Genomic DNA, 18,589 nt, shown 5'->3' with positions numbered 1-18,589 from the left:
AGGTAAAGTTCCCTTAAATGCTGCAAAATGGCACAAATAAGCTGCAAATTCTACCTTCCCAGCTCTACCTTTATAGAGGATGACTCAGATCTCTCATGTGAGAACCAGGACTTTGCGTGGTGCCTATGGAATGTGTGCCGATGCCCGAGTATGTTTCAGAATCGCCATGTACGTGATTTCTAGAAAACAACAAAAACCAACCACTTTTAGATGTCTCTGTGTCCTGAATCTCTTGCCAAACCTCTGACTGGGCCCAGACTCTGCAAACCACAGATGCAAAACGTGGTGACAGGGAGGCTGCGAGGGTCGAGGGGGCTGGCTGGTGTGGTCCCCTGAGACCTGCTGTGTCTATCTTACAGGCAGAAGCACAGAATAACCTTGGAAATAAAGAAATGAGGAGAGACACAGGAGGGCAGAATTCTGTGAAATGGCCACCCCTGGGGAAAGTCAACTGGCGTTAAGCAATCACAGAGTATCAGCTCCCGAAAAACAAACAGCAACAAAAACCCCGACCGTAACTGGCGATAAAGCCCAGATCCTTGGGGAAAGTTCCAGACATTTCATTGCCATTCAGTTGCTGCAGGCAAGGTGGGAAGGACCGGGCACCTAGCAAGAGGTTGGAAACTTGATCCCCGTGGAGGTAAAGACAGAAAAAAATATGATCCTTTCCCTAAAACGCTGAATACGTTTGCTCAATTACTCAATTTAAATTTTTCTAAGACGCCTCTAACTGACAGCAGCAAGCATTTTGAAAGCGGGACCGACTGCCATTAAATTTAGCACAACATTTCCATAATCGTTGATTCCATCCTGTCTTCGCTGAACGTTTTTAAACTGCACCAGTCTTTGAAAAGGAGGGACCTAATTATAGCTCAATGGGACACCTGCTTCCAAGACTGGCGGCAGCTGCGCTGTTCTGGGCTGTCCCCTCACGCCACCGCCCCACATGGTAATCGGCTGACAGGGGACCCGGGGGGGGGACATGGATGGGAAGGACCAGCTCCGGCACTGCTGACCTCTCCGGGGCCTCGGTTCCTTCATCTGTAAAGTGGACTCAAATTCCCCGCCTCCTCCTGTGTAGGGACCCCCGTCCCGCTTACTCAGGAGCTGCTGCCGAGCTGCAGTACCAGAAGGGTTCCACCCTGAGGCCGCGGCGGAGAGAGGCAGAGAGGATGCGAGGGGACGAGGAGGCCCCCTCCCCAACGACTGGGAGCTCCCAGCCACCCTCAGGACACGCGGCCGACAGGCCAGGGCATCTGCTCTGAGGGTCTCGTTTCCAGGCCCGGAGGAGGCCCTTGAGGACGAGCTTCGGGAGAGAGGATGTCTCTGTCCCGGAAGCGGACGGGAGTCTTCTGTCAACAGGCCGGGGAAGTAAAATGTAAGTGAATTCAGTTACTGTGACCCCAGGGGTCCCCACAGGCTGCCGGGACCCGGGGAAATGTGGCTCGAAAAAGGATCAGGCCCGGTGAGGATGAAGATCGCGGCTGGGTCGCCCCCCTACACCCGCCCCCTCTCCGGGGCCACTGGCCACACGCTCCTCTCCAGACGTCAACCGAGAGCACTGGTCCCGGGTTCCAGCCGTGGACTGACTACCGACAGGTCTACGCTTTCAGAAAAAGCCACAAGGAAAAGATTGGCTCACAAGCCAGCGAGGGTGCTGCCATGCAAAGAGATGTGAACGAGTGACGGGACCCCACTGCCACCGCCAGGTCAGGGTGACCTCCCCACATCCAGGTGACATTTCCCTTCTCAGGTAGAGTCATCTGGGTTTCTTGTCCTAAGACCCCATAACAAAAGGTGCAGGAAACATAAAACACACACCCAGCACACAGCGAGCTGGCAAACAGGCTTTGCGGCCGGCACCTCCTGCCCCTGGTTTTAGGTGACCTCCGGGCAGGAGGGTCTCCCTGCTTAGCTGCAGGCGGGGGCCGAAACCGCTCCCCCAGGAAGGGCTCCGTGTGCCGGATGCACCCGGGGCCCCGACTCGGGCCCACGAGCCGCTGAGAAAGCCCAACAAAGGAAGGTTCCTTTAACTCTGTGACAGCTTCTCAGGAAACAGCGATGCACAGGGGCACGTCCACTAGGGCTGGAGCCCTGAGCCGAGCCCTGAGCCCGGGGCGGGACACAGGGAGGATGCCGAGAACAACAGTGGCAGCAGACACATCTTGGTGCGCCTTGTTCTGAGCACTTGTGACACTTACCCGTTTAAGCCTCTGCCTGACCCTAGGAGGTGGTACTTGAATCGTCCCCATTTTAGACCTGGACACACTGATGGGACTAGGATGGTCACATGGCTTGGGCTGGTGGGGCTGTGTTTGAACCCGGGCAGCCTGGGGCTTCGGAAGGTCGGGTGAGAGCAGTGCTGCCGGCCGGCGGGGGAGGACAGTCCTTCTGGAGGGGATGCCCCTCCCTGGAGCTGGAGGGGCCACGGTCACTGGCCAGCAGGGCCCCAGGGAGGTGAAGCCCTCACTCTAGTCCTTTCTTCTCCTTTCTATTTCCCTTTCCAGCCACATCTGAGTTTTGCACCAGCTTTTCCTGGCCATTGGGAAACACAGCCCCATAGTATGTGTAGTATCTCTCCATGGAATAACGAAGTTTCCAGTATAGTAACAGAGACAGAACCACATTGTGCAGGCACATCACAGCACTCAGAAGGCCTCTGGGCCACGATTAGGATCCGAGGACCAAGTGTGAGTCCAGCTCATCAGAGGAGGGAGAGGGGCGCTCATTTGAAATGACGGGTGTCAGACGGCAGGCGGTCTGTCTGTCTGGAAGCGGGAGGTGACTCGGTGCCCGGGATGACCCAGAGGTGCCTGCCTACTCTGAGGACGCAGGGTGTCTTCACTCGGGGGGCGGGGGGCCGGGGCGACATCGCCCAGCGGCTCAGCATGTCCAGGAGGGGCCGACCTCTGGAGATGATCCTCGAAAGCAGACGTGCCACGTCGTGTGACAAGGTTTTAAAGCACACACAACAGGAGGGCAGCGACATGACAGCTACCACACTCTGCAAAGACTTGTGAAACCTCAAAGAATATTGTTTTCTTCCCCATTTCCAGTCACCTGGGTCACTAATCTCTTGCGGCCCCTTCAGGAGACACGCCTGTAGTGTCAGGTACAAGTTCTGCAGATGAGAGACTTCAGAAACATGGTTTATTAGATGTTTTCTTTAGTACAGTGTTTTTGAAAGACTATTCATGTTGATTCTAGCTTAGGGTAGGGGTGGGATTTCTTCTTGCAAATTTTGTGCCCGAGTGTTCGAGCGTTTAAATTTTCCACTCGCTTCCAATCTGAATATGCTGTAACAATCTCAGGCTAATTTAAATTATTAACAAAAGCAATACACTGAGAACACAGCTGGTATGTGGCCCAAACCAGCTCCCCAAAAGACAGTGGTGTTGTCAGAAATGACAATAGAGCAGATTTTAAAAATAATTTACATGCAAGTTGCAAAATTCCATTGGATCCTTTGGGGACAGAATGGTTGATTAGGTTACAACAACTAAATGAGTTGGGAAGAAATGAGAAAAAAATGAAATAGAGGTAGGAGTATGAAGCCAGGCATGCGGAACATCACAATTGGATGATTTCAGCCCATGACATATTTACATAATCTTGCAGATCAGCACACACATGTAGTACAAGTACGTCGCATTGACTGCATGCTAATGTAGGTGTATGCCTAAACAGATTGGAAACGGGTCTTGATATGTGATTAGAAATATGTATTACCAGAAAGAAAGGAAAATGTGTTGTCAGTTTACAGATGCACTCTTTCTGTTCGTGTGCTGCTTTCCAAATTGGCTTGAACGTCTCATGAATCACTCATAGGAGATTTCACTATTTCCCTGGCAAAACTTTAAAGGCACCTAATCTGGAGATGGGGGAGGACTGGAATATCCTCTGGGTGGTCGACACACAAGCGTTTTCCTTGCTGGGGCGCCGTGGTCGTTTGGACAGGACACAGTGGGCACGAATTTCTAGCTACCAGGACACACAGTGCATCCTTAAGAGAGGGGAGCACGGCTGGGGGCTCAGGCGGGGGGCCACAGAAACCGGGCAAACGATTTTGTGGGAGGGAAGGCGGGAGAGGACAGGGCGGCAGAAGCACTACCTCTAAGAGGAGAGGGCAGGGCAAGGGCAAGTGCTAGCTACACAGGAGGACGGCAAAGTGAGTGCCGGGCACCGCAGGCCCCACTGCCAACGCAGACAAAGAACAGGGGAGAGATGGTGGGAAGGAAGGTGGGTCGCACTCGGCGCTCGCGGCTGCAGGTCTGCCGTGACCCCTGCAGGGCCGGGAACTAACCCTTCCCCAATGAACCGTGTCAAACCACAGGGGCCGTGACCCTTCTCTCTTCTTCCCCGTGGCGTCTGTGCGGCCAGACGTGGCATCATGGCAACAGCTCCACAATATTCACGTGTTTCCTTTGCTTTCGGCCAATCCGTGGGATGGGGTGATGGGACACAGGGGTGCTGGTTAGTCGAGTGTCTGCGGTGCTAACAGCCAGTTATCAGGTCGCTTTATACACAGATCGCTGTTACTCCATAAACGAGAATAAAACCAAACCCACTTGCCAATAAAACTATGTGTAACAACATGTACTTTTTCTTGATGATTCAGAAGGCCCAAGGTTACTGGTGAAATGTAAAAGTGCTGAGCAACTCGTTAGCCAAGTTCTGGTTGACCAAATGCCAGGTATCCACCAGGTTTGACTCCTCAGGCGGCCATCCGTTCACCTTTCAGCTTCTAAAATAACCCACCATGACTGGAAAACTTTACTTTTCTCAAGTACTAATGTGAGAAAAGCAAGCTGAGACCATCTTAACAGAGAATTCTACACAAGCAGTCATGGGATTCATTCTCCAAGTTCTGCAGGGAACTTGGGGAGTGGGTCAGCTGCTGGGAGAAAATGTGAGGGAGGCTAATTTTCTGAACCCAAATTCTGCAGCCTGAAAGGGTCACGACAGCCCTGATCCTGAGCAGAGAGGAGACCAGACACAAGTAGATGATATTTTGTGCTTGGAAGGCTTTGTGCACAAAGACGGGACACTGGGCAGCTTGTGGATTTCACATCTGTTTTCAACAGGTCTGGATCGATGAGCTTCTATTACATCTTATAATTATGGCCCTTTAAATCTGTAATCACAAATCTATTTATAATTATTCTCTAAATAGGGCATTTTATTCCAATCCCCAAAGCTCTATTTTAGGCTAGAGATCTTAATCCACATCAAGATGAAAAGGAACTAACAAGAGAAACAAAAACATCCTCACTGGAATCCTGGTGTTGCAAAGAGCTGCGGATGAAGTTTAAGCTTGCCTTTCTCTCTCCTGTAGCTTCTGTTAGAGTTGCCCAATCTCTGCCTGAATACCTCGAGGTAGCGAGGTCTCCAGATTGGCTGAGATGCCTTGGGACGTCCGTGACACAGCTTTAGGGGGTCACACCTCCAACTTCCATCTGTGACAGCAGACAAAAATCCCCCAGCAGGGACACTTCTGTGCAAGTGCCGTGCAGCCTGCAGCCTTCCAGCCGCCACCAGGCAGTTATTCTTAGATTTAAATGGCCCCAGAAAGAACTCTAAGCTGTTTCAAGCTTGGCTGTAACAAACCAACCCAAATCTCCTTTAAAAAAAAATAAAAGGAAAGGCTTATACAGTGAATCAGCCAGCCAGTCTGCAGGAGCCCCGAGGGAGCCTTCCTGGACCGCACGCCTGGATGTCGGGGTGGGCGGGGAGGAAGCAAAGCCCCTGGTCAAAGTGGACAAGGTCAATGTCGGCTGCACTGAGCCTAAACGTTAACCACCTGGTTTTCAATGAAGCGCTGAAGACACAGCAGTGCTGAATTCGCTCAGCTCCTGAGCGAGGACGCTCCGGGACCCCACCTGTCTGTCGGTTTCATGCCAGGGAAGAGGAACAATCAAGGCCAAGGTCTTGAACGGCAAGGCGACCCGCATCCATGGAAACAAAACCATCAGCAAAACCAAAACAAAACTCCCGAGAGCAGCCCGGCCACGGGCTCCTGGGCCTCATTTTGGGAGCCGCCGTGGTGAGCCCTCTGAAGCCTCCGTGTCCCCAGGCCTCGTGCCTGCCACGTGGCACCAAGCCAGTCACCACCTTTTCAGTGGTGAGGCTGTATCAGCATCTCAAGAGCTGGACCGAGAACTGACCTGTGGCCTGAGTCATCACCTGCTCATCTAGGTTAGCTGCCGGGTGTGGGCTAAGGGTCAGGACTGTTACCCACAGAGCGGAGACACGGTAAAAGCTTTCACATCCCGTTACTACTCAGCAACGTCCTTAGCAACAAGGTTCATGTCTTAGCTCTCTCTCCCTGAGTAGAGGCAGAATTCACCAGCTGGAAATCCCCAGAATTACCCATTTCTGGAGCCCACCAGCAGGGTGGGAAAGGAGCTGGTCCATCTCCAAGGGTGACCATATTCATCGCATGTGTGGGTTTGCCCCAGTGCTCGAGGGACTTGGGGTGTAAGCAGAGGGAGACTGTGGGCTGCAGAGTGGTCTCGGCCCTGGACGGCTTCCCTCCTCTTCCCAGACACACACCTGAGCTCAGAGGCCTCCCTGCGATGTCGACAAAAGCCAGGGAAAGGTGGATTCCTCGCGGGCCTGACGTTTAGATTTCAAAGCATTCAGAGCAGGAACCAAGGTTCTTACTCTGGATGCATGAAGGCGACACATCTCACAGGTGTGTCCAGCAAGGGAGCGGCCTTCAGTTTGCACAAGGAAACGTTGTCAGGCCAGTTTAAAAGGCTGGAGGATTAGGTAAAGGCTGGGGTAGGATCCGATGAGCCTGAGGCAGGGACGCAGAGGAGGGAGGGTCTTTCCAAGGGAACGCAGCAGGTTCTGAGATGCGTGAAAGAACATAGCGTACACCTGGGGGAGGGTGTCATGGGTGCGGGGGGAACAGGACCAGGACAGGGGAGAGAAGCCTTATGCTAGACGGGAGCTGGGTCCTGCTACTCACGAGCTCAACTAACTTCCTCTGTGCTTTGGTTTTCCCATCGACAAAGATGATTTTAACACCCCTCTCAGCTCTGATATTCCATTATTCTATCTTTCCAGGGGCCAGTAAACTTTTTCTGGAAAGGACCAGACAACATGTATTTTATTAGGCTTCATGGGTCTTAGTCTCTGTCACATGACTCAACTCTGCTGTCGTAGCGTGAAAGCAGCTACAGCCAGCAAGGGAATGAATGGACATGGTTGTGTCACTAACAGTCTATGGACCCTGAAATTTGAATTTCACCTAGTTTTCAAGTATCACAAATATTACTCTTCTTTGATTTTTTTCCCCAACCATTTAAAAGTGGACAGGTGGGATAAACAGAAAGGTCATACATATACTTATATATATACATATATAACTGAATCACTTTGCTGTACAGCAGAAATTAACACATTGAAAATCAACTATACTTCCATAAAATTGAAAAATAAAATAAAATAAAATGAGATATTAAAACCAAGAAGTGGACACGTGGTTGGCTGTGACCCCACGCTGCTTGCTATGGATACTGGGGTGATGGAGTCTGCCCTCACTACAAACACCCTGAAATCTGAGCTTGTTTACTTGCTAGTCAACAGGTCACGTCTTCTCCACCGGCATGTCTCAAGCTGTGATGGGCACAGGAATCACATGGGGACATGGTTAAAATGCAGATTCTGACCCAGTACAAGTCCAGAACGGGGTCTGAGATTCTGCAGTTTCGAAGCCGGACGGCCTGACCCAGGACTGTGCTCTTCACCCCCAGCAGCCGCCTGGATCCCGGACGTTTCCGTGTTTAATATTAAAGCCCCAGATGCTGCTGGCCCACGGAGGAGACGTGGAGCTGCCAGCGTCCAGAGCACCAGGGTGTCACCTCTGCCTTCAGAGACCCTGGAATCAGCTCTCTAGGGATCCACAACCCTAATTCTCTGTAGGCTATGTTCCTTGGGGAAGACAGCAAACACCATCGAGTGTGCTGTTATCCTTATCCTAGCTTTTCTCTTCCAGGGGCCTTGCACTCCTCAGGTGCTCGAGACTGCACGATAAAGACGTGCATCATGTCTACGTCATGTCGGTGGACACTGGCTCTCTCTTCCCTCCTTCCCATCCCTGTCAGCCTGGGGACACGTGACAACTGCTGCTGACACTTACTGGTACTAGGTTTGCCCTGTTTCTTCAACCAGCAACCCCCAGCCACAAGGCCACCTCCACGGCTACAAATACAAAGCTTTTCTGTCATTTCAGGAGTTCATGAGGATGGAACAGACGACCAGGGTGTACTGTCTTCTTTTGGTTTCCCAACAAAATCACTTCCATAAGATAAATTATACTGAAAACATGTTGCCCTGCTGTAATATAAATGCATTCAGCCTCCCTCACAGACTAATAAAAAATTCTGTGCAGTTGCTTTCAGGGGCTTCCTTGGAGTTTGCTCTGCTGAGGGGCAGGGCTAACCCCATTACAATGATCTAATGGAGGGGTGAAAATGGTTTCCAACACCAAGCCTTGTCCCATTTTAGTTTAAGATTTTGCTCCTAAGACAGAACCGAAGCACAAAGATTAAAATAAAATCTCTTTTAACTAATGTACATTTTATAGATTTTTCCTCCTCTTAGCATCACACAGTTCAGAAAGTAATTATGTAAGCCATTTAGGGGGGAAAAAAGCAGAATCCGTATCAGGGCACTTAGATTTTCTATTCTGTGTCCAAAAGGTCATCTGAAAGTACTCAGGTTTCCATAGTAACAGTGGCAGGCCAGATCAAATCAACAAACAGCTACAATTTAACTGAGGGTCTCCAATGAACTATTTTTTTCCCATCCGAAGAATATCCTGAATTAGCTGAAGTCTTCAAAGACACTGGAGGCTTTTGGAAAATCCAATTTCAACAACAGTAAACAGAAGAATGCTTGCTTGCTCTTTCCATATATAACCTAGCAACTGAGTCTCATGTGCGGTGGTTTAAAATACCTTAACTCTAATCATAATCGGATCACGTTTTGCTAATCAGTGACAAGGATGATCTCAAAACGTTCCCCCAGAATCAATAAGAACAGATACATATGTGATCTTCAGGCATCTGCAGAGTTTCCAGGGTGCTCCTGCTAGTACTTTCTGGAGCTCTACCACAAATCCTGCAAAGTAGCTCACTCTCATGCACCATGGGGATCAATTTTATCTTGGCTTCTTTTGGGTTTAGACCAAATGGTCACAAATACAAAAAGCTGTGAAGACACATCATACATTATTGACAGAAGCCATTGCTAATCCAGCTTTAGATTCTGACCAGTGGACATTCTGTAGAATCTATTCAAACAAGTCTTCCAAATATTTCAGCCACAAAAAGCTAGTGTCACCTGTTTCCAAAATACCTGTTAAAATCGACATAGCTCCGGGATCCCAGTCTTCGGGTCACATGTTTGCTACAATATGAGGCGTAAGACCACCTTGTGTTCAGAAGACAGGCCAGAGGTGACCCGCCCCTTCACTTCCCCGGACGTCTGACCTCTGCTCACAACTTTCCAACTAACCAGAGAATGTCAAGAGATTTCACTGTGACTTTTGAGATTATTACTAGAAATGTGTATTATTAAATTACTAAATAACTCAAATATCACCCCAGCTTTGTTATATCCCTGTCTCTAATATAGTTACTTGGCCATGCAAAAAGATTAGACTTATCTGCACCCAACAATGGGCTCAGAATTTTGAGGGAATCTATTTTCTGAAATCCAAGTCTCTTGGAAACAACTGATTTCTTAAGCCCGGGAAAAATACTGTACATCAGAAAGTCATGGGTTTTGCATTTCAGTCCTCATCTTGCAAGAAACTGTTTTTCTTCATTGGGAGGAATGTCTTAGACCAGCCCTGTCCAGATGTGACTTACAGACGTAATTTTACATTTTCTAGTAAGCTCATTAAAGAGATAAACAGGTGAAATTCATTCCAATAATATTATGTTTAATACTAACATATAAAAGCATAGAACACAAAGGAGAATAGTTATTAAATGTATATTTAACCCAAGAGATCCAAAATATTATTTCAATATATAATCAACATAAAAATTATTATTCATGAGCTATTTTATGTTCTCTTCTTTTTACTGAGCCTTTGAAATCCGGTGTGCATTTCATACTTGCAGCATGCACATCTCAGCTCAGACTGACCATATTTTAAATGCTCCATAGACTCATGTGGCCAGTGGCTGCTGAAATGGGCAGCCACTAGAGGATTTTCAGGGTAAGGGAAAATGCAGCTACGTGCCACGTGCCACAGGAAACAGCCGAAGAAGAGACGGCCTGGGAAGCCCATACACGTTTTTATAAACGTAAGTCAAAATTCAATTTGAATAGGTAATGTCTTTTTCATATAATCAGCTTTGATAAAGGCAAAAAGGAGTCCTAGCTAACATGTACTGAGCACTCACTCTGTGTCAGGGACCAGGCTAAGCAACTTACATAAATGAACTGCTGTCGTCCTCGGAGCAATTCAGTAAGTAGTACTATTATCATCCCTGTTTCATGAACAAGGAAACTATAAAGATCAGAGAGTTTAAGAATCTCACCCGACGTCACCAGAGCTAGTAAGTGGAAGAGCCAGGATGTGAAGCCCCGGAGAACGATTCCGAGTTGTATATTCTTCCTAGAATACCCTGCCCTGAGTAAGCTGTCCAAGTTCAGACAAGTGGGATGGAGATGAGCCGGATTTGAACCCCGGCAGGAGGACTCCAGGGCTGGGCTCTTAACCACACGAGGTTCTACCACTTCTCAAAGGAACGTGGTCCCCGTGCTCAGCACAGAAAACGCCTGGAGCTCAGCCATCATCTCCTGCTCCCTGAAGGGATAGGATGGGAGATGGTGGTCAAGACCACACCCCGTGCCTCACACATGGTCATCAATTTCTCTCTTTTCTATAGAACTTTAAAACTATTTCCCTACCGGGAGCTCACACACTGCAATTTAAATAAATTCATCTTGTTTTCCTGAATGCTTATACTCCACGGAGTTATTTAGGAAGTATCATCTGCCAGCTTTCCCCTGGGGCACTACTTTCCATTATTTTCTGACAACAGAAATATTCCGACGCAGACAAAGCCCAAAACGCGTGGCCTCTGAGTTGTCTTAATTCCGCTATGGGTGTGTCTGTTTTGCTTCTTAACTTTTTTTTTTAATAGTAGATTTCCACTTACGCTGGAGTGGAGCAAGGTGGGTAGCAAGAAGAGAAAGAGACGAAGGTGCTTTTAGCTTCTTCTTATGTTGTTTTTTAAATGATCTAAAACAAATGATTAAAGTGACGAATCCAGGATAACCAGGCAGAAGGGAAGGGTGAGGCCTCCTTTGAGGAAAGCTGCTTGACTTTTTTTTTTAAACCTCAGACTCTCCTATAACTGTAACGACATGTGTGGGAGACAAGCAACCCCACAGGTAGAAATGAGTTCCTTTAAAGCCCGTCTGTACCCGAGAGTCATCAAAATACAAATTAGAGGTAGTGGCAGTGATACTGGATTAAAACCTGACGAAGGTTCTCAGCTCTTCTGGCTCAGTTTCTCCCCGGGTAGCAGGGCTGGTCTTGGTTAGAATGCCTTGCCCAGGGATGAGGGGCCAGGCCTTAGGAGAAGGCTCTGCATCAGGCCCTAGGGAGGGAAGTGGTCCCCTTCCTCGCCACCCCTTTCCTCCTCCTATTTTCTTGATTCTGGGACAAACCCAACTCTGCAGGTAGACGTGGCCCAGATGGCTCCGGGGAAGAGTCAGACAGCTCACTAACAACTGGGGAAATGGACAAAATGCCAGTAGGTCCTCTGAAAACGTTTTAAACGACGAACAGGTGTGGTCAGAAGAGACCCTTTCTTCCAACGGGTAAGTTGAATGTCGTGTAGAAGTCCCCAGGCATAGCTCAAGATGCAAAAGGTTCAGACCCCGGATTTTTTAAGAGATCAAAACAGCAACATGGCACCCACAGAGATGCTGGGCTTTCATGTGAGTGGATGACGTGCCCTTTCTGTTATTGACCTCATGAGTCATTAGCTGCCACTCTCCTGGTGATTAATTATCCTGCCTTCATTCCCGGTGGTTTACAGCCAGCACCTTCCAGACGTGCTCACCTGGAGTGTTTAACCAGGACCCTAAGCCAAGCCCCTGTAGAAGTGCCCATGCGGACGGAATCCTCAGCGTCAGAATTCTCCTCCCATGAAAATTACTGAAACCCTGTTTTGTCCAGGGATTATCTGATCCAATGCCAGTTACACGCAGTTCCCAATTTACACACATTACGTTCCAGAAATCCATGTCAACGTAAATGAAGATAGATCTCTCCATAAAAACATTATTAAATGGTGATAAAGTTCTTACCATTAAGCCTCTATTTCATCATACGGCTGGTCTACAGAACTTAGAACGTGCCCATTATTGACAGCATGATTGCAACGTGAAAATTAATCTTTTTAAGAGAAGCTCCTAAAGTAAAAAAAAAAAAAGTGCCCTCAGTAACCTAGTTTTTGCAATGAAACATATAGAGGAGGAGGATGCATAAGTGTGCTTTTAGAACTTTCCTACTGACTAATCTTCGAAACAATTCTGTGAAGTAAATACAACTATTATTCCCATTTACAGTGAAGGACACGCACAGGAAGGTCACGTGGTTAATACGTGGCAGAACCAGGTCTGATTCTTGGGTCCACGGGCTGAGCCAGGGGCTGGTAACCCACGGGACTGAGCTGGTAACCCACGGGCCGGGGCTGGTAACCCACGGGCAGGGCTGGCCCGGCGCCTGTCCTTGTAAATAACATTTTGTTAGAACGCAACCAAATCCATTTGTTGACGTCTTGTCTGGGGCTGCTTTCAAGCTACGAAGGCAGAGGTGAGTAGCTGTGCCAGAGACCCCGTGCTGTGCAAAGCCGGAAGCATTCATCATGGGACCCTTTAAGGAACGTTTGCTGGGCACGGCTAACCCATCGCTGGATCACCTCTGAGGGAAAGGAGACCCTCTTCCTGGCCTCTGACCACAAGCCGCACCCCGGGGAGCGGGGCCCAGAAGCGGGAGGCAGGAACAGGAGACCTGGATGTCCTCAACAGCGACGGGAGGTCTAGGGGGTCACTGAGCAGCACAGGGGGTTATGTTTATTTCCAAATACGCTTCCTGCATCGTTCCCAAAAAGATCTGAAGCAAGGCTCACAGGTACAGAACCTAACCTCCACAGATGGGGGGACGGTTTGCTTTATTCATTGCTGGAAACCTTATTAGTGAACAAATGAACAAATATATAATTTACGTTTGTGAATCGGGGTCCACGTGTACTTTATTTGAAGACAAACACGGAACAGGCACCGCAGATGCGCTGCCCGTGAATATCACAGTCAAGGTTCTGGCTTCGGCTTTTAGGCAGACGAACTCCCGTGGGACAACACACTACGGAGTAAGGTCATTTCCGACCATCCTGGGATTCTCCTGGGCTCCTAAGAGCTTCACTCACTGATCATTCTGTTTGCCAAGATTCTAGAATCAACAATAAATTTGAAATCTTTTCCCATATTATGACCAGATAAATACTAGTGCAGTGGCTGAGCTGTAAATGTTCATTTGTTTTGATTTTTCTTTCATAAGAAAATGACTTTTGATTTCCGGGGAAGGATTCGAAAACCAGAGTTGAGTTAACTCTTCCGAGAAAACAGAGCTGGACACGGAAAAAATAACCCTATAGACTAGAGGTTCTACAATCCCACTGAGGAAGGCTTGTTCCTAACAAGACTGTCGTGTTGTGTTTCAGCCAATCCTGATTCACCACGGAACTTGAAATTTTAAAGAAAACTGTACTCAGCTGAATCAAACTGGGAAAGTGTCTGTAAAAGAGTGGGTGTGGGGTGGGAGCAGTAGTATGGAAAGCAAGCCCACTGCATGTATCACATGGAGGGAAGGGAACACGGGATTCTGTAGATGCTGCGAGGCGGTCACGCTGCGGCTGGGGGCCAAGAGGCAGCGTCCTAACTCACAGCCTGATGCCACTGGGGCCCGTTCAGGCAGGCTGGCTGTCACCCAGGGCTGCCCCAACATGGACCTGGCCTTCACAGCCTGGCTCACAGCAGTCTGGTGCCGAGGAAACCCCGCAACTTCCCCATTTCCAGACCCCCCCACTGGACGATCGAGGCCCTGCCTAGAATCCGATCTGCCCACTCTGAACGGCCGCACGAGAGGGGTCCCCAAACTCTCCACATCTCGGTGACGCTGTCAAGCGGCTTCCCGCACAGCCTCTTGCAGAGCGCTTTACAAATGCTCTAAGTGAGCCGCCGTGACTGGCAAAGCCTGGGGACACAGCCGGAGGGCGCTGAGAGGAAAGGCTGGGGGCGTGGTCCACCAGGCGCCCTGGGCACAGCGCTCACCGAGCTGGACGGGGGAGGCCCTTCAGCAAAGCCCACGATGCCACCGCCGGGTCTGTGACGTTCACACCCCCGGAGCCGAGGACGGGGAACAGCGCCAGGCTCAACGCACGTGGCCCCTAACCCGTCCCAGGAGAGAAACGCTGCCCTCCAGCCTCAAGCCCTCTGGCCCGGGTTGTTCAGTTTTTGCTTTGAGTTTGTAACGCTGACCTTTGTAAAAAGCTAAACTCACCGCCCAGAAAAACAGGAAGGTCACTCACCAGGAAGCCACGGGAATGAAGCCTGAGACGTGCGTCACTGTTTTTCCACCAGCAAAGAGAAGCCTCAGACGTTACCAAGAGCGACGCCAACGCGAGGCCCGAGCACCCTCCTCCCCCAGGTGCACCCCGCACCTCCCGCGGCCCTGAGCCCCACAGCCGGTGACCTGCACCTGCACCCCACGCGGGACGCAGGCAGGGTCTCCTTAGCCCCTGGGTTCCCCTCCGTCCCGACACTCTCTCTAGAACGGTTTCCTTCTCAGCGGGCGGGGGGCACAGGGTCAGGGAAGCAGCCCTCCTGGCAGCGTTCCAGGCACCTGTGCTCCTGTGGCAGGGAGCGGGAGGATGGTGACGGGAAGGAAGAAGCAATCAGACACGAGCCACGCCTCGCAGAGGCCCCTGAAGCGCCCCCAGACCCTAGCGGGCAGCCTTGCACTTGAATGCTTCTAGCTATCGTAAGCCTCTTTGCAAAGAACTTCATCTCTGTTTCGAGAGCAGAGATTACAAGCTGGTTCTCACTGGCTGGATCCTCCCTGCGTCTAAGGCAATAGATACATGTTTGACTCACGCAAAGTTCAAGCTTTAATTGGCTGCTGATACTAAACTGAATCAGAACATGCCATGTGAAAATCGGGCCTTGTGGCTTCCCTGGAAGAACTGGAAGATCCGGTAGCACATGACCCGCTTCGAGCTCAGCCGCCGTCGGCTGGGGCCCGGGGTGGGGGTGCCGCCTGAGCACGCACCGCACCCCGCTGTCCCACCCGCCCAGAGGCCCGCCGTCACCGCCGTTTATATATATTCTCGGGGACACATTTCACCCCTTTACGCTCCCAAGGGCACCCAGGCTCACAGCCCCTGCCCTTAAGTGTTTGCCATCAACAGCCTCTTTTAACCAGATATCGGTGACAAAGCACTTTGGACATTTTTGTGTTTTACGTCCTTTGGAACTCAGTCTCTCTGGATATGACCTGTGTGCGTCTCTGGGACGGAATTTTATTTGGAAGAAGAAAGCCACAGCGAGAAGAGGAGGCACACGAGGGCATCATCCCGTTAGTGCCTACGGCGCGGGCCTCCTGTGTACATGCGTACGTGCCCGCGTGTATTTCTTCAGGGTGGGGGAACTGCAGGGCATCCTAATGAGCCCGAGGAAGGGAAAGCTTCCCAAGGGACGGGCCGGGTACAGAGACTCCGTGGGCTGCTAGAATGAATCCTTCAAACAGCCAGCGCACAGGTGATTAGAGAAACAGGGAAAACAAAAAGCTGTGACTTGGAACATAAGGCGGGTGCTTGGAGGAAAGAATGTTCATGAAAGGCCGAGACGTCTGCTGAGTAGTGAGAAGCAGGGATTGACAGGAGGAGGAAGAGGGAAGTCAGGGGTGGCAGGTGACAAAACTGGGACAGAAGGCAGACACACACCCAGGGGGAGGAGCAGAAAGAGCTGCCTTTCCCAATGATCTGCAGCAAAAATTCAGCTTCTGTCCTGAAAATGACACCTGAGCAGCCTCCCAGGTTAAGGCCCAGGTGACTTCCTGCCCACCGGGAGGAGGCTAGACCGGGCCGTCTCCCAGCTGATGCCAAACCGATTCCTTAAACAGGAACCAACCAGGCCAAACCGATTCCTTAAACAGGAACCAACCAGGCTCACTGCTGGGCTGTTTCCAGTCTCCTTTCTCTAACCGATAAAAGCCACAGAATGTCAACAGCTTGCAAAGGAAGGTGATTACGCAACATTTATGCCTTTACATAAAGAACAAGATTAACATTTAAATGACTGTCTGCCTTCCAGACACGTGATCACAAAAATCTGGCCCTTCCTGGAGTGAAGCTTTCTAAACAGAAAGATGATTAAGTCACTGTGTTGTCTCCTCACCTCGAATTTCTGCCTGAGCTCCATGTTGCCTTCTTCATCACCTTCTGGAATGGGCACGTTGTAGTACTCACCTTCCTCTTGGTTCAGCAACTTGTACCTTTCAGAGACAGGGGAGAGGAGGGGGTGAGCCCCACACTGGCACCACCCAGGTTCACCCCGCACCCCAAGGCTCTAGTCCAGCTGTTTCTGAAATGCACCCCCTGGGGAGATGGTACCCAGGTAACTGCATAATCAACAGTCACTTTGGACTTAAACTGGCCAGTTTCCGGAATCTCCAGGCACGCTAACATTTTCAGACAATTAGCTCTTGGTTCACACAGACACACTCGGGCTTCCTCACCATCCACTGGCCGGCATCTTCATCAGCTCTGAGACTCCGAAGGAAAGGGACCCCATGAAGTCGTTCCTGGTTGTTCGATCCCAGTCCCAGATCTCTACGGACAGTCGTCGGTCTTTATCTGAAGGTTTTAATTTGCTACGAAAGAACACACACACACACACACACACACACACACACACACACACACACACAGGGTTATCTTGATCATGATTTTGGGGAAGATATCGCATGCTCATGATCTGAGCCTGAGATTCAAAAAAATATTGTATTCAATTCTCTTCCTGGGGTTCTCCATCATCAACAAAGTACCAGCCCCTTGGCCATGAGGCTCTAGACTAGGGGTTAGCAAGCTCTGAGCCAAGGGCCAAATCAGGCCCACTGCTTGCTTTTGTAAATAAAGTTTTATTGGAATACAGTCATGGCCTTTTGTTGAGACAGATATTGTCTGTGGCTGCTTTGAACCTCGAACAGCATAGCTGTGTACCTGCAACAGACTGTATGACCCATAAGGTCTAAACTATTTACCATCCAGCCCTTCACAGAGCAAAGCTGGACAGTCTCTGATCTATATCCTAGACAGCTACCTTCTGGTTGTACACACATGCTTCCTGTGCTCTCCTCCACAAAGAGGACCTCTTTTTTTTTTGCGGTACGCGGTCCTCTCACTGCTGTGGCCTCTCCCGTTGCAGAGCACAGGCTCCAGATGCACAGGCTCAGCGGCCATGGCTCACAGGCCCAGCCGCTCTGCGGCATGCGGGATCCTCCCGGACCGGGGCACGAACCCGCACCCCCTGCATCAGCAGGCGGACCCTCAACCACTGTGCCACCAGGGAAGCCCAAAGAGGACCTCTTGCTTGTGCTCAGCTGCACTCAGTGCTTTCTTGCTCCAGACTTGCTTATTCCGCCCCCTCCTCCCACCCCCTCCTCCCTTCTTTCCCTCCTCCCATCTCTGCCTCTGAAATCCTCACATTCCTTTCACATCCACTTTAAATGGTGCCTTCTCCAGGAAGTCTTCCCTGCTTAGACATAAGGATAATCTCCCCATTTCAGTGGCAACAGCAGCTTCTATGGTACTCACTTACTCCATGTTTTTAAACTTATTATTTAAACTCTTACCTACACCCTCTTCTAACCCTTAAAAAAAACCTAAGTCCATCAAGAGGTGGGACACACTATACCTTTTTATATCATCTGTAATGTAAAAGAATTTTTTTGTACAGAAGTTACTGATGGTCATTTGGGGCCTGCGTCATGTAAGTCTTGGTAAACCGAGTTTCCATCCATCAGACAAGGGTGAACGCAGCTACCTCTCTAGCTGCCATAGGAGAAGGGCTTAGGGATGACGCCATGTTTAAAGACGTTTATAAAGCCCAGCTCAGCACTGCTAACAACATGAGGGAGGAAAGCCATCAGGAAGAGAGGATTCAACTTACAACGTAAAGGATTCATTCCACTGGGGGTTCAGTGTGGAACGGATGGTTTTGGTTTTTTGTTTGCTTTCGTTCTTGGGGTCAGGAATAAGCTTCAGCTTCACATAAGGATCTGAAAGCCCATTTGGATCCATAGGGATGAGATTTTTTGCATCTCGTACTGTGAAGAGAGAAGGAAGAAAGATCCAACGTTACAAAAATAGAACAGACCCTCGTTGCCGGGTGTCCTGCGTCAGGACTCAGCTGATAGAGAGACGTCAAGATGGCACTGAAAGGAGAGGAGGTTTGGATCAAGAACCTCTGACCCTCAACACGAGAGGAGCTG

The 18,589-nt window shown here is 49.9% G+C and overlaps 1 protein-coding gene across 1 annotated transcript in view; it reads right to left on the bottom strand.

Annotated features, from left to right (window-relative positions):
• The window catches only part of PRKCA (protein kinase C alpha), a 380,941-nt gene that overhangs the window by 59,366 nt on the left and 302,986 nt on the right, over positions 1-18,589 (bottom strand). The window contains exons 6-8 of the mRNA XM_060082984.1: positions 18,268-18,424; positions 16,835-16,969; positions 16,495-16,591 (exon numbers count right to left, since the gene is read on the bottom strand). Coding sequence (XP_059938967.1) covers positions 16,495-16,591; positions 16,835-16,969; positions 18,268-18,424 — 389 coding nt within the window. The remainder of the gene's footprint in view (positions 1-16,494; positions 16,592-16,834; positions 16,970-18,267; positions 18,425-18,589) is intronic.

Source organism: Mesoplodon densirostris, chromosome 18 (genome assembly GCF_025265405.1).
Source record: "Mesoplodon densirostris isolate mMesDen1 chromosome 18, mMesDen1 primary haplotype, whole genome shotgun sequence".
Taxonomy (NCBI): Eukaryota; Metazoa; Chordata; class Mammalia; order Artiodactyla; family Ziphiidae; genus Mesoplodon; species Mesoplodon densirostris.
The sequence above is the reverse complement of the archived record's forward strand: the minus strand, read 5'-3'. Positions and strand labels throughout refer to the sequence as shown.